This window comes from Theobroma cacao, chromosome 9 (assembly GCF_053813885.1).
Source record: "Theobroma cacao isolate CCN51 chromosome 9, ASM5381388v1, whole genome shotgun sequence".
Lineage (NCBI taxonomy): Eukaryota > Viridiplantae > Streptophyta > Magnoliopsida > Malvales > Malvaceae > Theobroma > Theobroma cacao.
In genome coordinates, this window is record NC_142647.1 from 43,950,042 (window position 1) to 43,977,543 (window position 27,502).

A 27,502-nucleotide genomic window follows, 5' to 3' on the forward strand; every position below is an offset into this window, starting at 1 on the left:
AAGGATGGAAGGGTAAATGATTTTACGCGTTAATTCCCTTTGAAATTAATTAAGCAACTTTTGTTCATAGTTTGTTTTCCAACTTTAGGGAAGTGTTTCATAAATCAAAGGCCAAAACACAGCCTGCAATCGATTATCAGCCGCACGAGATGCAGTGAGAACCCACACACGGATTAAGGGTGATCATGATTTGTATCGGTTACAGTGAGAAGACAGCAGGTGAAGTTCCAAAGACTGCGCTCTCCCGGAGCACACACCTGATATTGCTTGCAAAATTCCACGGCCAAAATCTTAAAAGCAATAAAGGTTAGAGGATGCCAACAAACAACAAAAAGGTTACTACGAGACAATGAAACCCAAAAGCTTTTATCGGTATCTTAATGATTACATTCGATATACTTTATTTTAAGAGTGTTTTACGGAAAATACTATTAATATAGATTTGTATTAAAAAAATCAATTTTAATGATTATCTTTTATAATATAATATAGAATTAAAACTTATAATAAATTTCATGTATGGAAATTTGTAAATTTTATAACTTATAATTTTATTTAAATTGATGATCAAAATTAATTTTGTCTTATGAAAATATCAATAAGACGTAATTACAATTGTGTCGATGAAGAAATAGTATGTTCTTAATCCCAAATGCAACCATGTGCTCTGTGATCAATATATATATATTGATGTAGCAAGTTGTAATGAGGTATCACTACCTAATTAATTGACACTTATGTTGACATATATATATATATATAGCAGGAAGGATCTGTATATCTAACCATGGAATTCCATGGTTCAAAATAAATGTCTCGTTGTCCATTGAAACTGATCATATGGTATTGTTTTCCTTTATTTATTTTTTAGGTTAGATACTTTTGAAGCGGGAAAAAGATCCATACTGACTTCAAGTTTTTTGGCTTTTCTCTTTATTAGATTTAAGTGGGGATTGCTGTTCAAATGGTCTCGTTCTACTCCAATTAAACATGGCTTTCTGTCAGCTTTTGTCCTATATCTCGTCTCATCTTTTTGAATCATTTTGATTAGGTTGACACGTACCCTTAAACTATACGCTTAACCTAATGCCACTACAGTCCACAATATAAATCAATCTACGTCCACTACCATTTTAGTGGTTCTTTGTCATTAATAACACCAAAGTTTGTTAATATAGATTGCCTTGAATATATTAGTTTACCATATAAAGTCACTTGAGGAAGACCCATTTGTTTTTTTATTAAGAAGAAACGTGTAAGAAAAATGTCCGAATAAGTTAAAAGATTATCATTTTATATACTGACTATGGACTTTAGCTTGATATACACATACATATCCGAAACCATGTTATTGGGTTTTAGATAACAATCGAATAAATGGGTACGTGGCTGTCATTTTTATGCAATTAGCATCCAAGGGAATGGGTGGGAGAGCTCCATAGCTATCAATTCAGAGAAGAAAAATGATCCAAGAAACAAAGCACATGATCTGAAATCATCTGGGCAGGCATTGAATCGTGACAAGATGTATAGTCTTTTATTCTAAATTGTCGTTAATTAATCATTTAAGAAGGCAGAAAGTTTGTAAATGACAACAATAGCTTGAATTCGAGGGTTTCATATACTAAAGAAGGCATTCCGCCCCTTATATTTTCTTTCAATGTAAAGTTTGAAGTGAAATAATAGAACTCTTATCCACAAAAAATAATTCTCTAAATAGCTCATGGAAATTAGCAAAAAATATTGGCAATGAGAGTCGTAGCCTTTCAAAAGGTTAATTCGACATAAAGGTTCCTTCAACCTATAGAATGGAACCTTTACTGCCCATAAAATTTCAAATGCCCCTTTCGCTGTGCACTTTTAGAATTCCTAGAGAAGCCGGTAAGCAGGGGCTCACACGCCCACAACTACCCAATTTTTCGTCCTATATAGCAATGCTATTAGCTACATGCTGGGCGGTTCACCAATAACTGAGAAAAACCAAGACTCCATCCAATGTCATGTATATAATAGTAATATACCATGCATGTGGCTTTATCCTATTGAACAAAGCTAATGACTCATTACCAGCAACAGCAACAAGATTTTAGCTATTTACAGAAAAAACAGAGTATAAATCCACATTCTTGGCCACGAGTTCCCAACTTTTGGACCTCATGGTTTTGATGCAATGGTCAAGTGCCCCTTTAGAGGGACTAAGTGTCCAACCAATCTGAAATATCCATCACGTGATTATTATAATTAGAAAGTGCATAAAAATATGGGTAATTAAAGTAATATTTAGATTGACTCTTATAAAGGGCATTTGATTCTTAATCTTTATAGAGACTATACCTCTTTTTAATTTCACTCACAATTAATTTGATGGTTAGAGAGGTGAGTGGGAGCCATGTTTCAACTTCTCTCACAGCTTCTGTCTTGCATTTTTCGATCTAACTTGATTACAATGTTGATCTCAGAGTTAGATTTCAGGTGTAATTAGATTAACTTAAGTAGGATTTTATTATAAGCGTGATTATCAAATGAATTATATCTAACTAGTAGTCTAATGACTATTGGAAGCACATGCTTTTTTTTCAAAATGGTCTAACGAGATCTAGTCCTACAAGTACAAGAGATCCCCCAACATGCCACCTTTGATTCCCTTTGAATTCATCCTTACCTTTGTAGCAAATTAAATGGGCATACAATGACAAAATGACTAGTCATGCCAAGGAGAGCTATTGTCATAATATTTGTAGTACATGGGGAACTGTTGGTTTCATTGGATTTGCTTTGACTTTTCTAAAACCTCCGATCTTATTTTAGAAAAGGGTTAGAGAAAAGAACAGGAGAAGAGAGCTACAACCCACTTTTTAGTCAAAAGAAACAAGATATGTTTCCCCTTGCAAGCATGGAAAATAATGGCATGTTGGGTAAAGGATGAAGAATTTCTGCCTTCTTCCTCTCTCTCAAAAAAAACCTTGTTACCGACAAATGAAAAATGTGGTGTATCCCTTGCTCGGCATCAGTTCACGTGGTAAGCACATGATTTGAATTATACTTCCGAAAACGCGTTTAAGGGGGGCGGGGGGGACAAAGCTCCCAACCCATCATTAATTTTTTGAACAAAAGTTAATCCAAAGATCAACATTACCACGTGTGCTGCTGCTTCTTTTACACAGGAGATTGCATAATCCAATTGAAAGGGTCCATTTTTCTACATGAACCAAATGTTAAAAGGAGATTAAAGACATCTAATCATGATTAAAACGCGCCTATTTTAATCGATAATCATTTTTATACGGTACGGTTTTAGAATATGTACTGCCAGTACTTACATCTTCTGGACCCGCTCTGTTTAGCTCAAGATAACAACCTTATTACTAGGGAAGATGCCAAAACTTGAGGAACTCATTTTTTCTGCATCGTGGACTAAAGCATATGTAGCCTAGCTAGTAGTAATTACCACACTATCCATCATATTCTAGAGGTTTCCATCTTTGTTAATAATATTATACTATATAAATGTAATTATTATAATAATATTTGACTTTTGTGAACCTGCTACTCCTAGAATTTTCATTCTTTTTCAAAAAAAAGTCTTCAATGGTAATTTTAATCTGTCCTTTAGATATATTTTTTACAATTAAATAGATCTTGAGACTGTAATTTGCAATTTTGAATTGCCATCTTAATACGAAAGTGACGTAGTTTACGGAATATAATGAGATTATCATGTATTATTTTATTCCATTGTAAGATTTAAAGAAAGGAAAACTGTATTTCCCTTCATCTCACGATCATTTGTCTTTTAAACGAAATAAATTAAAAAAATACATATAATAATTAAAAATATCATAGATATGAAACATGTATGTATGGAAGAGCATCACGTCATGTGGATGGGAAAAGGACTTGTCAATATAGAGCTTACATATGTAAGTTATGACGCATCCAGTGAAGGGATGCTGGAAGAGGAGTGGGTGGTGCAGAATCCAATTAAACAAAATTGTGGTGCTGAAGCTGAGATGGACTCTTCAATGTTGTTCCCTTTCGAAAGGTTAAATTGTCATCCAACTTAGTCAAACTTAGGAAAATAATAGAATTGGAAAAGACACATGATATGGAAAATGACTTTATATGGTTCTCTATTAAATATTAATCAATTTGCTCATCGTCTTAGAAAAGGATTAGTCTTGCCAATGGCCATATCATGACCTTGATGATATTAGAAAAATGCACCAATGATTTAGAAGCACATTTAATCTCGAATATCCATAGATCTAAACAAATAAGACTCTTAAAAGTGAATATGAATTAACGTAAGTTTAACTTGTATCAATTTATTAAAGAATCATTTTACTTTCGCATAAAATATTATCTTAAATAGTAGAAAGAATCTCACATAATCTAATGAAGATTTTGAAAATACTGATAAAGGATTGATATCAACAAGGAGTTGTTTTGGGAGTGTCTTGGCAAAATCGATAAACAAGTAGTTGCTAGCTCGGCTGTTTAATTAGTTCCTTAATATTGCAAGAAGATTAGTGCTCATAGATGGCAAGCGTAGTGAAGAGCAAAGGAAAGAGATGGTCAAAAGCTAGTTTGACAAGGAATAATTGAAACATCAATTTTAAGTAATCATAGTAGGTGACCTAAAAGTTGTTAAAATTTCAATAATCAGCACAGGAATTATAAACTTAGGAAAATAGAGTACATATTTCTCTTTCTCTCCAAACATGGCAAGTTACATGGAGGAAAAAGACCTATCTACTTCGTCTAGCTTTAACAAAGAGATTAGATCCTACGTTACACTTCCCCCATATATCTTTTGCTCACATTATAACCTATCGCTAAGTTAAATTTATTAATCTAATGTAGTCCTTCAACTTCTCCTTCTTTGGAGCCATTGGCTTAGAGTTAGGAGAGTTTCATGGGACCTTTCTCAAAGCAGCTATGCGATCTAAGCATTAATCATGTCCAAAGAGGCTCCCATAATGACCCTAAGTTGTTATTGTCTTCCAGGAAGCCTGGGTTGCTCTGGTAGCTTGGAGGGCTGCTGATGAAAGTGTCGACGGATTGCTGGGAATTTGGTTGAGGAGACTGTGCCATCTCCACGCAAAGTAAAGCCACAAGGTTAGCTTGCTGCAACTGCATGTTGACTACTTCAGCTTGAGCTTTGGCTAACTGTGCTTGGAGCTCATTGACTTGCTTTTGCAGCTGGCAAATTGCCCCTGCACACCCATAAACCGGGTCTCGGATCCTTGCACTAGCCTCATAAACCATGCTGCTTACCGCATCAGCCCTTTGAGACTCTGGAAGTTCCTGAAAAATCCAGAACCACCACTCATTTAATTAGCATCTAAATTATTGACTATATTGAGAAGTCTACAACTATACCTTAACAACTAATCAAATCAGTCTGTTAACGAAACCCAAAAGTAAACAAATGAATAGGGCCTTAACTATGTCTATTGATGACTATCCGGAAAAGTGAAATATTATTAGTCAAGAGAACCTAATTCCACTCAGGTTACAGGAAATTTGATTTGGGAACTGTGAGCAGCACATTTTTCATGGAGTATAGTCAATTTCCTCATTCCATATATATGGAAAATGCAATGTGTAGGAGAAGTTAGTACGTATATATTTCTTGAAATAGTCAAGAGAGTTAACTTTCAAAAGAAAAGAAAAAAAAAGATAAGAGTCAGAGAGGCATTAGGAAGTGTCAACATTTTATGCAGAGAGTAGGGTCGTTTCCACATGCTGTGTCCGTCCCTATGTAAACAAACCATGTAACTCGCTTTTCAATTTGCTGTTCCAAATAAACTCAGATTTTATTAGATAGAAAACGTGGAGCTGCGTATTATGTTTAGACTAGTCATATTCTTAGCTTAGCCTGCAGCCTACGCCACTAGCCCCTCCATAAAGACTCTTAAACCCCGTTTTGGTTGGAGAGGATAGATTTTCCAAATCCAGCACTACTAGAACTTCTGACTCAGACAACAAGCAATAATACAGAGTGATTTACCATATGGTATGAACCAAATCTTACTTCTCTACAACATATTTTTAAGTTTTAGTTTTGATGAATCCATACTTAAACGAAAATAGAGGAGGAACAAAGTTGTTTAAAATGCACCCAAAAAAGAAGAACCACTAAATGACTTTTTCCATTAATTACTAGAGTATCTTTTTGTCACATTTGTCAACGCACTAAAGCAAAACCCTTTTAAAACCATTTCACACTAGTGCTATAGTAGCCATTCTCTCGCTGAGAAATCTCCTAGTACCAGAAGTAACAAAAGGAATAGTGAATGTCAATTTGCAGGGGAGATCATCAAGAACCCCAAACAAATAAACTACCTGCAAGAACTTGATTATGTTGCTAGCACCAAAGACGCGATGAGCAATGGTAAACTTGGCTGGTTCAGTAGGAGGAAAATAAGGTGCCAAGACACATTTATCAGCACACCTTCTCCTTAAAATCTTGCAAGCGGCACAAGGGCTAATAACAACCGGTGGAGTTGAAGTAGTAGTAGGAGGAGGAGGAGGAGGAGAAGACGACGAATTCGAAGAATTCGGAGAAAGAGATTGAGGAGAAGATGTAGTAGTAGTAGTTGTCGGAGGAGGAGGAGGAGTTGCTTCAGTATATTCCATCTTAAACATGAGTTTTAAGGCTTTTAGGTGCAAAGGAGAGAAATGAGGAGGAGGAGGTGGTAGGGGGTTCAATGTTGGGGTTTGCTTTTGCATAGAGGAGGGTATATTTATACCAGAAATGAGGCAAAACAGTGAGGTCATGTAGTATAAGACATGACATCATTAGCTCAAAATCTTTTAGGTTGCGTGGCTGGCTGGCTGCTGTGCTGTGTTTTCACCATACCCAATTTGTTTTTTCTTTAGTTCCGTTAGGTTCATGATTTTACATATTTTTGGCTTTATTGCGTGAAAAAATAACTCTTCTAGTTTGAAACCTCTTTCTCCCTAGCTTCCCTTGTCTATTTTACTCCTAAATACTTTTCCTTTTTTCTTCACAAGAAATATCCCCCTTTGATAAATATGCGAGGAAAACTTTAAACGTGGCAAATGGACTAAGCCTATCAATATGCATAAATTTTTTTTTCTAAAAAGTTGATTTTGTTAGTTTCGGCTACTCATATGCCATTCCAAATCTTTTGTTTATTGTAATAAACTTTTTATGATACTTTATCATATTAAGATCTTCTCAAAATTCCCGTTGTTATGGATTTTCTAGTTTTATTTATGAAGTCATTTGCTAATTAAACGAGGTCTTACCAAAATGCACAATCAATAACATAAAATATCTAAAAAAAAGTTAATAATTTAATTGGCTTATATCATTAGCAATGTCTACCATATCATTCCTTTCACATTAACTTTGCTTTAAGAGAGAAGTTTCTAATATGTTTTCTTTCCTATTCTCCCTTTACCAAAAATTATTATGATCTCAATGAACGTTTCGTTTTTCTTTGTAAAATTCTATGCCCACTGCCTAACTTCAGGAGTAATGGTTGTTCCAGAAAGAAAATGTTTCTTCTAACCCTGTCTCCAACTTTCTTGGACTCAAATCATACATTCATTTTCAAACCATATGATAGAAAAAAAAAAGTCATGCTTTGTAATCACCCATATGCTGAATTCTTATGCCAATACCCCTTTCAACACGTTATTAACGTAAAATTAGGGTATCCAATTCTCTCAATCATAAATGTAATTCATATTTACGCCATTATCTTTTCAATTTTTATATAAAAGTTTCAAAGGTGAGAAGACATTAAAACGTATTATTAGAGCTTGATTAACATTATTTTTTTTATCAAAAAAGAAAGAAGAAAAATAAATAAGCCAAATTATACTCAACTGGTCCACAAATAACTACTTCTTGGTGTCCCAAATTCCAGAAGGCCACGTAGCTAAAGTCTTTAGATTAAATCAGTTGAGACCGGTTTCCTTTGGCGCCAGTTATTGGGGTTGCTGCCCCCTACATCAGACAATGCCATCTTTCTAACCCCTTAACAACCACCCAATGACCTGCCCACTTTATGAGAACGACACTAGATTTTTCATTTTTTAACAAGAAAAAACAACTTAATTCTCACAAAATTTCACGTAAATCCAATACATATGGGCCAACTAAATACGATCTTGCATTGATAAGTATACTTCAATGCACGTGAGCCAAAAAAAACAACAAGGCAGCTAGAAGAAAAAAGGAGCAAAAGTTGGTAAAAGCCGGTTGGCTCGATGTGCACATGAAGATAGAAATAAAGAAAATTTTGGATAACAAGTCTTAAGCTGTCATTGTATTTTAAATATGTAATTTATTAATTGGTGTATAATCTCTCGTCTAAAGAGTAGAATTCAAATCTCCTTTCTCCAATTAAAAAAAAAGTCTTAATTAAGCTGCCATTAAGGATTGTGACATCTCTAAACCTTTTACTTAAAAAAAAAAGGAAGAAATCCCTTTTAATGGTTATTGAAAAATCGAAATCATTGATTACTTTATAATTTAAGTTGTAATCCTAAGTGACCAAAAATTTCCACCTCATGGAAAGCAAAAAGGGGAAGAAAAAAAATGTTAAAGAAGCTTTCAACTTTGCGGTGGAGAAGTAGTTAGACTACGCAAATATTCTTGGCAATTCCACCTCCACTCCCACTAGTGTCTCAAAAGAGTCTTTTGCGTGTGGACCATAAGGCCACTAAAGAAAATACACCCAAGCCAGCTTTGGTTTTGGTTTTACTCTTGAGGAACAAATTAAGACATTTCTTTTAATAAAGAGTGTTCTAATTGATAAGTAGCAAGGCAATGTAAAGTGTAAACACAAACAGCACTTCTGTATCCATATCCCGCCCAAATGCGACAAAGATATTTTGATAAACAAAAGGCAAAATTGCATTAAATTAACCATTGTTTTGTGGGATCTGATCATCTTGTCTCTACCTACTTGGTTGGGTTTGAGTTTATGCTCGTGTTTTCATTTTTGTTGTTTTAGATCATTTTAAAAGAACATTTCATTATTTTATTATTACTGTTTTAAGTTGTCTTGTTTGTTGTTGTTTTTCTCGATTTCATCATATGTCGTTTGTGTTCTCTAAATCAATTCGAAAATCTAAACTTAATTCGTCAAACCCTAAAACCAATTTACCAAACTCAAAAATTGGTTTACTAAATCTTAAACTGATTCAAGAAACCCTAAAATCAATTTATGAACCTAAAATCGATTCACCAAACCCTAAATCGATTCGAAAACCCTAAAATCAATTCACAAAATTCTTGAATCAATCCATAATCCCTAAAATGATATTAGGGACATAAGGGATTTAACCATCACATAAGGGATTTGATATGATAGATTGCAAACAAAATTCAGCTTCAAACATTGTGAATCATAAACCATATTACACAGATGTTTGCAACTAAAAGTAACTCTTTCTTCCGCTATGTTGCACTAATAGATGAATTTAACACAGAAAACTGTGATAAAACCTATCTTGGCTCGTGTTAAGGCGGCATTAATCCTACGCCTGTGTGCAAGTAGTGAAGAAGTGCAGTTTCTAGGATTCTCATTACACCTAACAATAGACACTCGTATGCAGCCCTTGTCTCTTCCCTGGACAATGGTCAATTCCAACGGGAAATGACTGTTGCAACCGAAATTTACTTCTACCATGCAACAGTCGAGCTCATGGTCATGTAGAGCTCTCATAGTATGCAAGAAACTTGAGACCTGGTCGCTGATCAAGTAGTGCTTAGATTGATTTGAGTCATTTATTGACATCGCCACAAAGCTTTAGCTTTTCATGTATTCCTTGTTGCTTGTTTAAATAATAGTTCTATGCACTATAAATTTCTGAATAAACAAATGAATTTTGAAAAATTTAAACGAGAAATACGAAAAATTATTCTCTTTTTTTTGATTGATGGCCTCCCTCTCTCTCTCTTCTCCCGAACACCTAGAACAGAAAGATGCTGATAACAGTCCAGTCAAGACTTTATAGTGCATGATATTCACTGAGCTCTCTTTGATGTCATTTCATCTTTCAATAGTAATTTAAAGCGAAACAATGATGTGGTAAAATTTAAAGACATAGATCATAGCCTTAAAGGTAGGCTTTCTATGTTTCAAAAGAAGTAGATCAATAAATTCATAATAAATTTGCTGTTGGTTTACTGAATTTGCATCATATTTGAAAGCTTGGGCATATACTCTAAACTCACTTCGTGTGACACTTGATGATCCTTTGTGAGCCATAGATCAATAGAGTTGACTCTTTTTGTTAAAAAACCAATAGTCTCGTGTTCAAATGTAGATATTCACGACATTGAATGAAGCATCTAGATGATTTGAATCTCAAATGAAAAACGCCATACAAGGAAGTTGATGAGTTTCAACCTCCTGTCTCCTATCCTTTGTTCCCTTTGCCGACTCTTCCAAAATAAATTGGACGGGTGGCAAATATTGTCTTCTATGATACATGTAAAACGTTGTTGGATTTAGCTATAAAAAGAGAGTAATACTCTTCTCATCCCGTATTTTTTTTTTCCAAAATTCAAATATATATGAAATCTTCTAATTAAAAAGTTTAAACTCTAATTATATTAGAATGTATTCTTGAGATAGGTATAAAGGATTTCAATTATTATAATGATCGTTTATTTATTATTTTCATTACAAAATTTGATACTTTTGACATATAGCTTCCATCTTTTCCTCTTACTTTTTGGCACAATGGAGGGTGAATGCCCTCACGAACCACACCTTCCTCCCTTTCCCAACTTGTTTCTCGTGGCAATCCTCTTTCTCTTCAAAAATCCAAGAATCTGAGTTTAGTGAACACCTAAACTTGAGGTAGTATATATTCACTTAATTAATCTTTCCTTAATTTTTTTTTTTTTAAAAAAACAATGTTACTGGGCCAAAATTTACGACCTTTCCACTATCAGTTCAATCATTTTGAACAAGAAAACTTGATAAAAATCGGTTAAATATGCCAAAAATAGGATCTAGGCAACAGAGGATTAGTCAAGTTTCAGTTGCCTTTCGTAGATATATATCATTTGAAGTTGAGCGGTGGCTGCTAAGCAGAAACGTCGTAATCAGAGTAGAATGGTCATGCTGCTATAATAATTATCTTCCTCTCCGAACAAGTGCTCTTAAGTTATACGGCATTGGTACTTTCTAATCGCATCCCTTGGGTTCATGCATGATTAGAAGGCTGCTTTCCACCATTAATAATTGCAAACAATGCTGCTGCTGCAGCAGGCCAGCAGCAGCCTTGATCAAACGGTCAGGGTCAGGATGCGCGTGGCTCTGAACGGGTGCCCTGATTCTCAAGCAAAGTAATCCTTCTGTAATTACTGCAACTGAGACCATGACCAAGACACAACATTATTCTTTTATTTTAGACTTGACCAGCAGCTTTCAAACCCTTTTCACATTGATGACAAACCTAAGTTTTGTGAACCAAATAAATGTGCATGGATCTCGTGATGACCAACAAAAACTAGTGGAAGCTGAACTAAAAAGCTGAAGAATTTAGGAATATTCAGAAGAAATTAATGGTAATAAGTCTTCCCACATGACTACTGAAAAGTTGTCAAGGATTGCAGGAGAGCTTTCGTTAATCTCAACTCCGAATAGACTTCAATTTGCATTAGGCTGTCCATCCAGCTTACGGAGCGAATGGAGGCCCACACGGTTTTAGGGCAGCAGGTCTTTGGTTACAACCAGTTTTCCCACTCAGACCGCTAGCAATCACTGAAATCAACACTGACTACAGCTAAATGCAACCTCTCAACGCTCAAGGGTCCTCAAAATTCTTGCCCTTGTTTTTTCAATTTCTATGACTTAAGGACTGCCAATGAGTACATCAGTTGAAGACTGAAAGCCAGATCGGTCCATGGCGTTAGCCTCATGACATGTCTAAAGTCTTACACTAAACATAGATTATTGGTTGGTTCATTGTAAAATAATGGAACAATACTTTGAATTACTCGTCGGACACTGTAAGGCTAAGTGGATAGAGAACAAATGGTGGTCTAGAAGTAGGAACAGTTCTTCCACTAATTAAACTTTGAAAATGTTGGCGAATAAAGAACACAACTTGAATATCTTTCATGCCTTCAGTCTAAAAGATCAGGGGCAGGTTTCCTAAATCCTATAAAAATCAATTGAAGAATCAAGTGCAGCAGATGAGGCTTGCTGGATTGATGGAGCTACCTAGTTGCTATAGGTTTACTATTGTGAATTAGAAGGCTGCTGCACACACCAAAGAAAAGCAAAACATCTTACACCAGTATAGACTAGTAACAAGTCAAGATCATGCAGTAACTAATAAGTTAAAACTTTTGGTTTGGGAAATGGTCTAGCTTTATGCATCAAGTCTTTGTTTTGGTGATTTCTCCCATAGTAGTATGCGAACATGAACTTTTATATGAAGCGCATGAAGGAGTTTCATGTGGGAGGCATGGATATGTAATTGTAAAACACACGCCTCGATTGAGTAGATGTGAACATTGAATGGGGAATCAGTTTTATGGAATTTGGAGGGTAGGAACACGAGCGTGAAAGGAAACTAGTTTGGTGCGCTGTTCACACAACCTTTAGATTAGGTGTCTTTTTCTGGTTGCTCTCATATGGTTGAGAATTCTAACCCTATGTGACGGGCATTATATTAAATTGTGGGGCTTAGACTTTTGAAATCTTATCCTTCCAAGGCCAATTTTTTGAGAGGAAGGTCAGAGATTATGTCCCATAGCAGAGGACAAAAATCAACCTACTTATGACCTTAACTGCCTTCAAATTCTGAAAATGACTTCCAATTACTCTAAAAGTGGATTTGCTTATTCCTTCCGCCTGGTGCGATTTCTATCATAGGATAATAACTAGACATGAGTTAGCTTCAATATGACGTTTTATTATTTACTCTGTTATCCCTGAATCTTGTTTGCATGAAACCTTTTTCTGCTTTTAGCTGTAAAAATTTACCAAGGACCTGGACTATGGGTTTGACCCATAATCCAAGATATATTCAGCCCGGGAAAGGTTGATCAAGCTCTACAAATGAACTTCCGTTAACATTTAAACCAAAATTAATTTTGGTGTGAAGCCAGGGTTGATGAGGAGCACAGCCGAGATTAAACTCCATAAAATTCAACATTGTTCTAGATCCTTGCTCAGGCTGCTGGGGGCATGCAATCAATAACAAAATTTTTCTTTTCAAAATAAGTATGATGTTCATGGATGCTTATCATAAACCGTTCATCAGCCCAAGGTCAATTATTGTCATGTCCAGTCTCTAGAAAGTCTTGATTCCCTGGTTGAGTTAGGTTCGGCTTGACCGCTTTCTATAGAAATAAGATAGCGATGCATCAGGAACGAAGAGTATTAACGTCAGAAAAGTCTTCACTTAGCCATTTGTTTAGGTTGTCATGGAAAGTTCAAACTTTTCACACCCGATTATATTAACTCCGCAACTACTTCTGTAGGCCATAGCATTGAATCACACAACAAGCAGACATAGAGGAAAGAATATAGAATCGCTCCCTGCAAATTGAACATTGAGAACCAATCCTCCCTGCAATATACCAAGGCATTTCTGCATTTAAACAACTCCAAACAGGAGAAATGAAACTAGAAATGATAGCTTAGAATTATTAAATATTTTTAAGCAAAAAGACTGGGATGCAACTATATTTCACCCTTTTGTGCCTGAATTTTGGACTTATTTATCCTCCAAAAAAATCCCGAGAGATATATCCTGCATTATCCTACATCTAAATTGTGATACATGGTCATTTAGAACAAGAAACAATGAAGCACTCTCGTCAAACTTGTAGGGGTAAAAGCAAGCACATTCTTCATGTATAGTGAAGGAAAGACTCCCTCAGGAAATAATCATGCAAGGATTTCTTTTATAAAAATTTCAGCATGGGTAGAAGGTCTTCGAAAACATTTGAGCTCTATTGCTAAAATTTCCCATCTATTTGGTGGCAGCAAGTCTGTCAAACTTCAAAAACAAACGGCTGAACATGGGGGAGAAAAGAAACAGATCAATAAAACATGAAATCAGAAGCCATTCTTATCCACAAATAAGAATTAGAAGTTATTTTCTCAGCGAGGACTCCAATACCATTGCCTTGAACAAAGCAATTTGCTGTTTATGAAAACATGTGTAAATGGTACAAGCACCTGACAATTGCAATATATCATGTCAAACACATATTTGATTGTTTGTTAAATTTCTTAGAGCTTGACCATGTTACATTCTCCAACACATTGTCACATCAGCTCATCAGCTCACACATGAGAAGAAACAATTAAACAGCAAGAAAGTGAAAGAAGAAAAAATTTTCTGCAGCAAGGCTAATAAAAATATGTTCAAGAAACATCAAGGAGGAGAAATATGTAAGTTGCTTACCAGATATACCTATCAATTCATGGACAGGAAGTGGCACATAGCCAGCTTTGGCAACCCCCCTCCCCTGCTTCTAACTCATCATCAAAGAAGTCTTGAAGAGTAACTACGTCAATGGTGTATGACTTCGAGCTCCTTACCTCTGCACTGGTCAAGAGGAAGTGGCACATAGCAACCATTCACTCTAATTTTTGGCAATCAACCTGATCAAGTGCATTACCAGCACTTGATGTTATCATCAACGCAATCTGCCCACTAGCAACCATGTCAATTGACAGTAGCCACTGTTCATGAATCTCCAATGCTCATTCCACTGGAATGCCTTTTAGCTTGAGAAAGTGACCAATCCCAGATGTCAAAAAATTTCCAGAATCCTATCCCTTAGAAAGCCTTTGCAATACTTTGAAGATGGAAATTTGTCAAAGCATTTAAGCTAAGTAACACATGGCTGGCTGGTGACATAACTTCTGCCTAGCAGCAATTTGAGCATTGGCAAGAGCCATTGCAAACCCAAAAATAATGGCCACAACCTTAGCAGTTCATATTAGGATCCAAAAACACATCAGAGCCTTGGCACTGCTCAAAAAGGAAGATCAGCCTTCTTAACTGACATGTTGTGTCATGGCCTCTTTCCTGAAACTTAGATCAGGGATCAATGACTTACCAGCCATAATAAGTGCTGAAGCATGTTTTGCCAATCTCCCAACTGCTATGGACAGAAATGGTACAATGTGAGAAACACAACGATTTGCCTTAAGCAAGAAAGAGCCACATAGGAAGTCACACAGTGATATAGCTTCTGCCCAGCAGCAATTTGAGCATTGGTGAGTGTCACTGCAAATCCAAAAATCAATGCTAAGAACCTTAGCAGCTCATTTAGGACCCAAAAACAGATCACAGCCTTGGCATTACCCAAAAAGGAAGATCAGCTTTCTTAACTGACATGTCATATCATGGCCTCTTATCTGAAACTTAGATCAGGATCAGTGACTTTTTTTTTTTTGAAAGTAGATCAGGATCAGTGACTTACCATCCATAACAAGTGCAGCAGCATATTTTGCCAATCTCCCAACTGCTATGGACACAAATGATGCAGTGTGGGAAACACAACGATTTGCTTTAAGCAAGGAATAGTTACATAGGAAGTCACACAGTGATTTAGCTTCTGCCTAGCAGAAGTTTCAGCATTGGCAAGTGCCATTGCAAATCCAAAAATCAATGCCACGACCTTAGCAGTTCATTTTAGGACCCAAAAACAGATCATAGCCTTGGCACTGCTCAAAAAGGAAGATCAGATTTCTTAACTGACATATCGTGTCATGACCTGATTCCTGAAACTTAGATCAGGGATTAGTGACTTACCAGCCATAACAAGTGCGGCAGCATATTTTCCCAATCTCCCAACTGCTATGGACACAAATGGCACTGTATGAGAAACACAACGATTTGCTTTTAGCAATAAAGAGTTGCATAGGAGTCACAAGAATGGACCCCAGCCTGCCTAATGTGTTAACATCACTTACCCCCTATCCCAGAGAGAGAGAGAGAACCACAATATCAGAAACTACATCTCCAAAAATTCAATTGCATCAGATAAATACTTCTTAATCCATTGAGGTTGTTTTGGGTAAACCTCAACAGCACGGTGTCACAAGCTTTTAATCAATATGCATGAGGAGCCTATGCCTATTGCAATGGCAAGAGCACCATCTTCGTTCTTTTCCACAAACTCTCTTTGGCTGCTCAATTCTTAACTTCTTAAGGAAGGCATTGAACTCTCTGACTTCGGCTGCAACTATGGGACCCAGAAATGTACCCCAGAAGGCTCCATGTACAGTCCTATTGGCACATAAAGGTTTGTCCAGCATCTAAATAGGGTGATGGATAGGGATAGCCAACTTCATGGATGTTTGACCTCCAACCAGACAATGATGCCATACCAATCAATAACATGAAGAACAACTTCGACTGTAAGAAAATCATTCATAATCCACAGATTCAAGTTTTAAGATTTAAATTCATTAGAATTGTCATAGTGGCTTTCTGAAGGGAAGAAGGCTAAAAAGGATATTGGAGGCAACAAATTAGCAAATATATGCCAAAAGGAAGATGATGCTTTGCAACAATGCCATTTCCAGGCAGATGCGTAACCTATATCTCACATTAGCATCAAACTACAAATCAGAAGGCGATCTCTTATACTGGCTTTAAATACCATACAGTGCACAACTCAAAGTGAAGAATAGCAGAGGATCAATCAGAACAAGATCCTAAAAATCAGAATGGCTGATTACAGATTTGGCACATAGAGAGCAGTTTTGACATAGAGGCAGGACTGCACGACAATTCTATATGGCGATTGGAATAACCTGCTGCTCAATCTAATTAAAAATAATGGAAAACATACATAATATGTTGTCCTAAAAGTTCATCCTTCTATTATCATTTTCATCACATATGACTAATGCTCCTTTGTGTCATATAAACACGTAGCCACATATATAAGGAACAAGCTTTTACGGAACAAGTATTCAAGATTGCTCATGAATATCAACTTGGGAGAATTAATCCAATTAGTCAGCACTTGGAAGTGAAAAATCCAAAACATGTTTATAGATATGACATGATAAACCAGGTTCACATGCCTGCAGGAAAGAAGCAGAAACAGGAGGAGGGTAACATAAACCTGAAGGAGAAAAGATTTATCTGGTAGCAGCAGTAGCCAAACTAAATTCTTTCACCAATAAAGTGAAGTCCTCCACCCAAAGTAAAACCCACTTTCAAGACCTCATCCTCCTCAATTTTCTTAACCTGTGCACAACCTTATCCAGAGTGGCCATATGCCACTGAATTTTTCTAGAAGGATTCATGAAAAGCATGGCCTAAAGCCATGGATTCACCAAGGGATTTCATTTTGTGTTTTCAACATTGTTCCGAGAACAAGGGAATTTCTACAAATAAAATTCTGGGATTTGTACTGTTAACATAAATTCACAATGGTCATAATGATCTTCAGAAACCTATACTAACATAAAAAATCAAACTCAAGTAATGGTTCCTGAATTTTCTCCCTGTTTCTCTCCTCTCCCACTTTGAACTGCTTACAGCTTACTCTTATACACTTGCCATACGCAGCATGCCTACATAAATTAGTAGCACATAGTTTTTTTTTTTTTTGAATTGTATTAGCACATAGTTATAAAATGTATAGGAATAGGGGGACAACAACAACATTATTCTTACGCATGATCAGGAACTTCAAGACTGGGAAAAGGCAACTAAATCATCGAATAAAGGGTCACAGAATAATGTTGCAAATGTGTGCTTGTTTATGAACAAAGAATGCACGAACCACAGAGAAAAATGTTAGTGAGCGCGTTCGGAGTCGATATCATATACTAGTTGGGAAAACAATTGCTCGAAGGAATAACCAAACAAAGAAACAATCAACTTAGATAAAGAACTAAAAGAAGTTGTTACCTTAGTCACCACATAACCTAATGTCATTCAGAATATTTTTCTCCAAAGCATACCCAGCTGACAAGTCATACCTCATAAGCAGCCATTTTTGCTCATACGAAGCCAAAACTCCAGTACCTTTTGCAAGCCAAACCAAAATCTCGCCATCGCCACCTTACTAACGGCCTGCACGCCTGCTTAATTTTACACATGAATGATGAATCCCACTTCTAGAGAACCCAAGAGTAAAAGCAGGCCTGATAAATCACACAGAGAAAAATGACCAATCTCATTGGCCCCGATCCAAGGCAGAAATCTTTTCTCTGCTTTGGATTTTGATTGGGGGAAAGCGATTACAACCCAGTTCTTTGAACGGGGATGATGAGTGCATTAATCAAATAAGAGTACTGTTTTTTTTTCCTCACTTTACAGGAGACTCGTACAGAAAAAGAATAAAAAGCCATTCTACAACTGTTAAGTTGCACCTGTAGTAACTTGTGGAAGTAAATTTGCTAATTTATTATCATATTATACTCATCTTGTTGATTCCATTGATACAACGTGACAGAACTGGGGTTATGGATACCACTGCAAAATGTCAAAACTTCATGGCGGATGTCTTGGAGATATCAAATCTCTCCTTGGCCCATCAATGTTTGTCCAAAAATCTTTGCCAAACCATGAATTGAAGCAACCAAATTCAGTTGGAGACTATTCCAAATTCACTTCTCAACTATGAACTTCCCTATGACAAATAACAAGTATACTACCATTCAATACCGTCATGGCGAAAAGTACAAGCTTTCTCTGGACAAATGGAGCATCCTCTCAATTCTCAAATGTTTCTCTCTCATGGCAGTATGAAATTGAAAAGTCTTCTGTCTTTATTTCACGTGGTGTAAAAGGTTTAGATCGCAAACGCATAAAGGCAGATGCGTGTTTAGGCATCTACACGGTAAGAAGAAGGTCCTCCTTTCATTACTTTTATATTTTTCAATACATTTTTAGTCTATCATTTATACACAAGAATGGATGCAAGATTTATGCTTAAGTAAGAGCAGGCTAAAGGATATATAATTTTAACCAACTATATAGAAATAAATAATGGAAGAAGGAGTCCAATCCAACCAAAAAATCTTCTTAAGACAAGGTTTTGTCGGAATTTTTATTGAATTTTGAATAATAAATTTAACATTTTTTGTTGAATAATAGTATTCTTGATAATTAAAAAAAAAAAAAAACATAAAGCTTTGGTGAAGTCGCCCATGTCCGAAAATGATACGGGTAAAACACTTCTTGTAAGACAGAAGAAAAAGATTCTGTTTTAACCATGTCAAAGCCGACCAAACTCATAAAAGTCAGCGGTCGGCTTCTACGTTGTACATTCCTCCCATCATCCGACGTCGTTCAATAACCCAACTAGAAGAAAATCCAACCCGGATAGTTTACAGTTGATAAACAAGGACAGCTCTAAAACGCCATTTGACTATGCAATGCTGGTCCACGCTATAACTCGCTGGCCATTATATGCATTTTTTCTTCACGCCATCACAATTTAATTTTTCCTTTTTAACCCCGTTTCCGACGCTTCGCTTATCTTAATCTAATAATCTTCCTCCCCATCTCTTTGTTTTCCCAAAAACAAGAACTTAGTGAAGTTTTTTGTCTGCAACTTCCAAAAAGTTTGATCGATAATCGAAGAGAAATGGTTCAAATCAAGGAATTGTATCCTTTTTTCTAACATGGGTTTTCTTTTATATTTTTCTGGGTATTTTTCTTTTTAACGTTTTGGTTTTTTTCGTTTTCCCTTAAATGTTGATTTTGTTCTATGTGGGAATAACTTGAAGTCGAATTGTCATGCCTATGTCTTTAGAAGAGGTAAACTTGAGCTAAAAAGTTTCAAATTTTTTTATTCCAATAAGACATGGAACTCTGGGGGTTTGTTGTTCTGTTTGCTGATCAAAGTTGTCTATGTTTGATTTGCAGTATCAGACAGCTCAAATGTACATGGTAATGAAGATGCAGCAGCAGAGTACAAATGGGGCTGAAGGTGTGGAAGTCTTGGAGAACAGACCTTTTCAAGCTGATGCATTTGGAAAAGGTCAATACACTTCTAAAGTTTATCGTTTGCAGAGGTAATTCCTTACTCATTCTGGTAGACTGATTTGGGATGCTGAAGTTTCCTCTTTGTACTTCAAGATGATCTATTGACTATTGTTATAATTAATTTAAGTAGTAAATCTTTATCATTAGCAACGAAATATAGATTTCTTAATCATCGAGTGTTGCTTTACATTGCTACATGGCATCGGTAAATTATTTAAATTCCTATGTATGTATGCATAAATTATGGCCTTTAATTTGGCTCTTTGGTTGGTGCGTAATGACAGGGTTCGAATCCCCCCTCCCCCAATTATAAAAATAAAAAATAAAAAATTATGGCCTTTAATTTGTTTACAATTCATTGGGATGGAATACTGGAATTTGTTGCTGTCTATTTGATTTCTTATTTTTGCACTAATTTCTGCAGCAAAGCACCTGCTTGGCTTACAACTATCGCACCAAAAGATGCTCTTGTCATGCAAGAGGAAGCATGGAATGCATACCCAAGATGTAAAACAGGTTTGCATTGTCCTTGTGCCCAATTTTTTTTCTTGCTCTTTGCTTGAGTTCATTGTACAAGTTGCATTAACATTTGTCTTTCTTCGATTGTTTACGAATGGATTTCATATTACGCAGTGATCAAGGTAACTATTTGCTTTTACTCAGACATATTTTGTGGGCATTTCTGGTAAATATTTTGATTTCCTGTGATAGTATGCTTATAGATCTTACATCTTTGCAGTGCCCTTACTTTACCAAGTTCTGTCTCACAATTGAAACTGTCCATAGGGCAGACAATGGCACATCGGAAAATGTAAGCTTCTTTGAAAGTCATTTTAGTTGGCTTCTTTATAAGTTTGTTCTGTTTTTTTTTTTATTAAGTTCCTCTTGAACATAGAATCTAATCTTGGCATTAGTAATTTGAATGGTTATAAACTGTTCATTTGATAGGAAGGTGCATTTTATCCTGTTACTCTTTCTTGTCACTTTTTTTTTCTTTTTGCATCTCTTAACTGTGAGGTTTACAAACAGGTGCATTTTTTGAATGAAGAACAACTGGCAGCTAGACAGGTAGAAACCATTGATATAGCTTCAGCTGCAACGGACTACTGGAGTTATGCTATTGGAAGTAACACTTTTGACTTTTCGAAATTCAAATCAGCAAAAACTGGCCGCGGTCCACTTTTGGATGGATGGCAGGTTGGTACTTTTTCTGCTGCAGTAATAATGTCATACATACATATATAGATGAAGCTGCCTTAGGCATTTCTCCATTTCCAGTTCCTTCAATTAGTAGTGCTTTCTTGCTGTAAGCTTATGGCTTGTCCTTCTCTTCAACTCTTTATATTATGGCTTGTGTGAATTGACTGAATTTTCTTGTGATTTCTTTTAAATCTTCAACCAAATTAGTTCGTGAATGATGACATGTGACATTAATATTTGCAGGACAATTGCAATCCAGTAATGACAGCGTATAAATTGGTGACAGTAGATGCACCATATTGGGGTTTTGGTTATCGACTTGAACAAGCTTTGCTAGCGGTAAAACTTCTTAGACTTCAATCTTTAGATATTAACTTCAAAATATCAACTAGTTGGTGAAAGCCAGGTGCCTTGTCGATACCATGAACACTATGATAAAAGTAACTATACGTAATGCATTTCACTGGAATCATAACTATAAGGGTGCATACTTATTTGGCATATAATCATGTGGGTCTATCGTTTTACTTACAAAATCATCGAAGGAAACTCAATTGTTGGAAAGAAAAGGCAGGAGACTAAGTCTTTCATATAATCTTTGGTACTTCATTAATCATGCATCATTTGCAGGAGTGGACATTGAATGAATATCTTGTCTAGGAATAATTGAAAATTCATTGCCTGGAAAAAGCTCCATTACTTGCCACTACTTTACTAAGTTTAAGATGAAAACGAATAGGGTTGACACTGGGTGATTTTTGAAGTGAAAAGGACGTATTAAAGTACTGCAGATAAATTTGCATGAGGGGTACTTTTTGATATTTCACGGTCTAACACAATTGTCAATCACAAAAGCATCTCTCTGCTGTATCATCCATTGGGCTGTGTAGTTTGAAGTTCATTGACCATATGCACCTTTACATTGAAAGCAGAAACCTGTTTAGGTTTGCTTTTGCAGCTCAAATACTCTTTTGGGCCTCTGAACATGACATGCCCAAGGCCTTAATTTGCATGATATCCTCAACATGGACCTAGATGTGATTTCCTTATAAATGAGCATATGCAGCCACACACTTCTTCCCCCCTCAAAGCTGGCAGCAACTTTACATCATTTATCTCCTATATAGGGTGAAAGGGCTCTCTTCATGGAAAGTCACCGGAATTGTTTTGGTTGGATTGATGAATGGTTTGGGATGACAATGCAACAAATACGTGAACTTGAGCAGCAAGGTGATTGCTTATTAAAAGAGGTAAGACTCCTCTATCTTCTGATCCTCATTGATAGAAGTTTGATAAATAATAATAAATGATTCCATCTTTAGATTTTTATTCTCCACAAAGTCAATTTTGGTTTTCCAAATTGAGTGTGCTATAGCATTCCTCAAACACGTGCATGCACAAAAAGTAGAAAACAGGATGAGATTGACTTTAAAGCTCATGGTCTTTGCAGTCTTATCTTATAGGTTTGTTATAATGTTGAATTAATAGTATGTGTGAAAATTCAAGTGTTTGTACTGGGAAGAGATTAAAATGAATTGACAATAATAAACTGTGCAGAAATATTATCAGTATGGGGTTAACAGCTTGCTTATGGCATTCTCTATTTGTCTTAAGTTTTTTCCAACTCATGCGTACATTATTTGCTGGGGCAAATTTAAACATTACAGCAGGAAGTTTTTCCACTCTTTTGTAGTGGTAGTTAAAGGCACTTTTCCATTCTTCAGATTGTGCACATTAATATGGTATAAAGCAGAGATGAAGTTCTCTTTTGAAATTGGGACTGATGCTCAAATCCTTAATATTGGGACTGAGCGTTTTGGAATCAGGAGAAGCAAAAGGGTAGTAAGATCTATGCAAGATATATGTGGGATTAATGCTTGAATCCATACTTCTTTAGTGTAAGAATCCCAATCCCCAGCTGACCAATATATGTGGCATTTATGCAAGATGTCAGACAAAACGTCTTTAGTGTAGGAACATGTGCAAAAGAGATGATCTCTGCAATTTTCAGAGTGACCACAGAGACAACATGTTGTAGACTGCATAAGAGCAAATAAATTCTTGAGAGACCTTCAAATGCAATCTGAGCAAGAATGGCCTCCTTAAATGTTCTTGGTGTGTCATTTCTCTTCCTTTTTAATATCTGAACTGTGCTTCTATCCACCAGTTCAGAAAAGATTTCCTACACAGAATTTATGGATAGTGTGTTGGCTGCATTAGTTTAAAATGGAACCTGAAAAAACCAGTTAAGAGTTTGTGATCTGCTACTCTGTAACAATTGTTGATATGTCTAGTGAATTTGAGTCAGGCCTGGCTTGTCTTGATGTCTGCTTGATATGGAGAGTGGAAGACTCTCTTTTTAATTTTGGATCCGAATATGATTTCATTTCCAATTTCATCCATTGGTTTCATTTTGATTGACTGGTATCCTTTTCATGAACAGAAAATCAGCAAGCCAATTTTGCTGACAAATGCAGAAGATTGTGACCAAAGGTTTTCTCATAACAGCGAAAGACACGTACAGCAAGTGGTCCATACTTGATTTCAAGCAGAATGGTTTTTCTTTGTTGATATTCCAGGCATAAACCAAGTTGGAGTTGGATATGCCTTACCAACTGCAGAGTGACAGGATTAAAGAGCAAATACATTCATACACAAAACTGGAGGTCTTACATTGGAATGACCCCTTAATTTAAAATTGTCATTGTTTCCAAGAGTTTTACATTACAGTAGGTTTTAGCAGAAAATTTTTTCATCCACACTTTTTGTTCAGCATAAAGTTTTTATCATGTAATGTGACTATTATTTATCAGATACTGAGAAGTAATCTGGACTCCCAGCTGCCAGTCACAAGCTTCGTTTCTGCAACATACTAAATGGTGATTAGCATGACATGTACATACATACATACATATATATGTATGTATGAATTTTATTATTTGGTATGTATTTGTATGTTTATATCAAATAAGTAAATTCTTTTGTTGGTAATATATAGGATTTGTTTATCCAAAAAGAAAAAAAAATACTTTAAAAGAAAAAAGTGTTGAATTCCAAACTACTCCAAATGAAAAAAATAAAAAAGCAAAAGATAAAATAGAAGGTAAATTAGTGAACGGACTCTTTACTCTTTAGTCGGTCTACGGTTAACCCCAAGACTCGATAAACCCACCAAAAGGGGAGCGAACGGTGTCGTTTCTAGCCTGCAGTGCATGAGCGCTGGAGCTCCCCCTCATTCTCTCTTAGTAAGTAAGCCGTAATCGACATCTCAAGGAAGAAGCAAAAGCTTTGTATTCCTACAAAAGTATCTCTTCAATCGTACCGTATCGACTTTTTCAACCAACCCAAAAGGAAAAAGCTTTTGTTTTGTTAATAGCTTTTGTTTTGTTAATATCTTTTTCAATGTTTAGTTGCTCAACTATATAAAGCTGCTTGAACCGTATAGGAGATTCCATCTCTCAAGTACACCAAGAGTTCGACGTTATTTCTCAGCGAGCAAAAGCAGAAGCTGATAATCTTTTTCGATCGTTTGAAGCAAGCGTCAGTGTCTCTCAAGTAAGAGCAAACTTAAAGTTGTCTGTTTTTTTCTTCCTTCTCTGTCTTTGGTATGTCATTTTGGAAGCATAGCTGTGCATGAAAATTTTTTAAATGTTTGAACATATTCTTAATTCTGCAACTAGGCCAAAAAAATAGATTAAACCCAGACTGTATAGCAGTTAAACCTTCCAATAATGGGTTTAAACTCTATGTCACTTGTGAAATTGTATTACCAGTAATCAAATGCCTTCTTGAGTTATTGCATCTGTTTACTTTGTAAAATCCTTTGTTTCTTGCAATTGTTTAGTATAAGATGCATGAGTCTGTGACACCACGATGGTTAGAACTTGTGTTTTTAAATTTAGAAGTCCCAGTTTCGAAGGTTAAGAAGGGAAGAATCGAGGTTTATGGGATGGGATGTGAGAGAATCACTTTCTTTTTTAGTTCAAAGCCCTATTGGTTTCCTCATTTACCAATAATTAAAAAGAAAAAGGTTTAGGAGAGCATGAATCCTGATTAAATGAGTTTTCGATCTATTGAAGGATTAAATGAAGGCTAGATGGAAAGGAAAAGGCTCAGAAGCCAAAGCTATAGCTGATCCCATGTCAAAAATAGTCTCACAGCTCCAATCCTCTTTGATCCACTCCAACACTCATGGTTTACTCTCAAGCTGCAGTGTACTAGTTGAAGTGGATGCACAATTGGCTGATCTTCTCAATCGTGCATGTTTTGGCCGACCAAGAATTACAGCTGAGAAGGATAACGAATGGTTTCAGTTGGATATGGAGGAAGCCTTTTATTTGTGTTTTTCACTCAAATGCCTCAAGGTTGTTGGTGAAGATGGTTGTATAAAGAGCAATGAAGAGCTCTGGGAGTACATGAAATCCAAAAAGGCAGTCTTTCCTGTTTTTTACATGGCTTATTCTCATCTTCGGCATAAAAATTGGGTTGTGAGACCAGGATTGCAGTATGGTGTGGACTTTGTTGCCTACCGCCACCATCCAGCTCTTGTCCATTCTGAGTATGCGGTGCTGGTGCTATCAGAAGGAGATAATGATCTAAATGGTAGACTGAGAGTGTGGTCAGATATTCACGGTACTGTTCGACTTTGTGGAAGCGTTGCAAAAACATTGTTGATTGTTAATGTAAATAATAATTGTCACGGTGCTATCTCTCCATCATGTTTAGAGCATTACACTGTTGAGGAGCAGACAATCACAAGGTGGAATCCAGAACAATGCCGTGAGGATCAGGCAGTCGTGAGAATCTAATGAACTAACGTATAATTTAGAACCTTCTTTTGTGCAATACCCTGCATTAGCATTGTTACTTGCACTTATAAAAGCCACTATCCCTGCTTATATCTTCTTGCCAATATAGCTTATTCTATGCAATATGAAACAATCATTGGGTCTCTAGTTGACACAGTTCCAGCTTCTGAAATCAGTTAAACTTTGGTTTTATACCCATCAAGACCACTTGCTTTACCTTGAAGTTGGAGTATTTTGAAGTTACTTGAAATGGAATATATATAAATGGTGCCAAATCAAGAAAATAGTTGATGATGTAATTCACAATACGTATTTCTGTTTTCTGTAACTGACTTTGTGGACCTTCAAATTCCCTAATTATTAACCTACTGTTCAATCTATATTTTGGTGAAAATTGACAAAGCTATTTGAAACCAATTGTTGTTACAGCTTAAGGGGCTGGAGTTGGAAGAAATCCTTTGTCCTCAACAGGAAAGGAGTAGGAGACAATCCACATAACAAGAAAGAAGGAAATTGATTTTATCATAGTTTTTGAGAAAAAAATCAAAATAGATTGTGCTTGATATAGGAAGAATCAGCAATGCCAATGAACTTGCATAGCATCTTATGACAGTGGATCTTTTCACAGCATGGTTAATGGAAGCTGGAAATACAGCCTTAAAGAATACGTAGGAAACATGCTTAAAGTATTCTATTTATGAGTGAAATAATAATATCATGTTGACTGACTGGAAGGTGTACCAAAAATATAGTTGAATACAAAAATTATGAGGTCATGAAGATATGTTGATATGGTTAATTTTTTAGAGAAACTTATATTACCTGATATTGTTGCAAGCAGTTACAAACACCCATGATCCTCCAAGATACTATCAATCGCCTTTCAAATCTATGGTTCTAGATTTAGGTCAGCCTGCAGCTCTAGCAGAATAGATGAGGGCATGCAAAGAAGTCGAAGTAGGAAAAAAAAGAAGCAGGATAGCTATAAAAATATGCCAGTATGGATTCCTATAATGTGCTGGAAACTGCTCCTCCCTTCTGAGAGAGGAATTCAGTCCAAGTACACTTGGTGTTTTACTTGTATGCATTACCAAATTATGATTTGGTTATATCCATACTGAAAACATATACGAAATTATTCATAGAAAAGAGAAGAAACTTTCCATTTTTTCAACAAAATTTTTGTCAAAGTAGGGAGCTTGGCAAAAAATTTCACCTAGGCTGACATGGCCAAGTTTCAGAGGTTTACCTACTGAAAACCAGTGGTTCCTCATTTTATCTGCTTCTCTAACTATGTTCTGTTGCACTAATTACATTTGGTGTCATGTCGTATACATCCTTTGAGGTAGTGATTTGTATAATTTCCTCAATTTCTTAATTTGCACTGACTGGCTGGAATCTTGTCCTTTTATATTGAAATAGAATGGATCTGAATCTGATACTTCTCTTTCTCACTTATGTCTCTGGTGTTGAAATGAGGAAAATACAAAGTTAAATCACATGATTTG

General features: G+C 36.0%; 3 protein-coding genes across 4 annotated transcripts; 2 read left to right on the top strand and 1 right to left on the bottom strand.

Moving 5' to 3' along the window:
- Window positions 1–4,633: 4,633 nt before the first annotated feature.
- Window positions 4,634–6,734, bottom strand: LOC18590099 (LOB domain-containing protein 1-like). The gene is made up of 2 exons (XM_007015424.3): window positions 6,349–6,734; window positions 4,634–5,307 (listed from the first exon to the last, which is right to left on the bottom strand). Exons 1-2 carry the CDS (start codon window positions 6,649–6,651, stop codon window positions 4,957–4,959), a joined length of 654 nt encoding a protein of 217 aa, XP_007015486.3. The 5' UTR covers window positions 6,652–6,734; the 3' UTR covers window positions 4,634–4,956.
- Window positions 6,735–19,358: 12,624 nt separating this feature from the next.
- LOC18590102 (uncharacterized) lies at window positions 19,359–24,179 on the top strand. 2 transcript variants are annotated; one of them, XM_007015427.3, is made up of 10 exons: window positions 19,359–19,605; window positions 19,728–19,758; window positions 19,867–20,015; window positions 20,411–20,502; window positions 20,620–20,627; window positions 20,726–20,797; window positions 21,016–21,183; window positions 21,430–21,525; window positions 22,314–22,436; window positions 23,630–24,179. In XM_007015427.3, the coding sequence occupies exons 1-10, from the start codon at window positions 19,586–19,588 to the stop codon at window positions 23,726–23,728; spliced, it is 858 nt and encodes a 285-aa protein (XP_007015489.3). In that variant the 5' UTR covers window positions 19,359–19,585; the 3' UTR covers window positions 23,729–24,179. The 2 variants fall into 2 exon arrangements, with proteins under 2 accessions (XP_007015489.3, XP_017982955.1); XM_018127466.2 differs by lacking the exon at window positions 20,620–20,627 and having other exon boundaries at window positions 19,362–19,605.
- Window positions 24,180–24,310: 131 nt separating this feature from the next.
- LOC18590103 (tRNA-splicing endonuclease subunit Sen2-1) lies at window positions 24,311–26,141 on the top strand. Its single transcript, XM_018127474.2, has 2 exons — window positions 24,311–24,741; window positions 25,266–26,141. The coding sequence occupies exon 2, from the start codon at window positions 25,272–25,274 to the stop codon at window positions 25,992–25,994; it is 723 nt and encodes a 240-aa protein (XP_017982963.2). The 5' UTR covers window positions 24,311–24,741; window positions 25,266–25,271; the 3' UTR covers window positions 25,995–26,141.
- Window positions 26,142–27,502: the final 1,361 nt, after the last annotated feature.

What these genes read in the sequence shown, in the direction of transcription:
- LOC18590102 (XM_007015427.3), top strand. Translation starts at nt 19,586, where the DNA reads ATGGTTCAAATCAAGGAATT. An exon ending in TGCCTATGTCTTTAGAAGAG is followed by an intron (nt 19,759 to 19,866) that starts GTAAACTTGAGC and finishes TTTGATTTGCAG; the next exon opens with TATCAGACAGCTCAAATGTA. An exon ending in AAAGTTTATCGTTTGCAGAG is followed by an intron (nt 20,016 to 20,410) that starts GTAATTCCTTAC and finishes TAATTTCTGCAG; the next exon opens with CAAAGCACCTGCTTGGCTTA.
- LOC18590103 (XM_018127474.2), top strand. Translation starts at nt 25,272, where the DNA reads ATGAAGGCTAGATGGAAAGGAAAAGGCTCAGAAGCCAAAGCTATAGCT.
- LOC18590099 (XM_007015424.3), bottom strand. Translation starts at nt 6,651, where the DNA reads ATGTTTAAGATGGAATATACTGAAGCAACTCCTCCTCCTCCTCCGACA. An exon ending in ACATAATCAAGTTCTTGCAG is followed by an intron (nt 5,308 to 6,348) that starts GTAGTTTATTTG and finishes TGGATTTTTCAG; the next exon opens with GAACTTCCAGAGTCTCAAAG.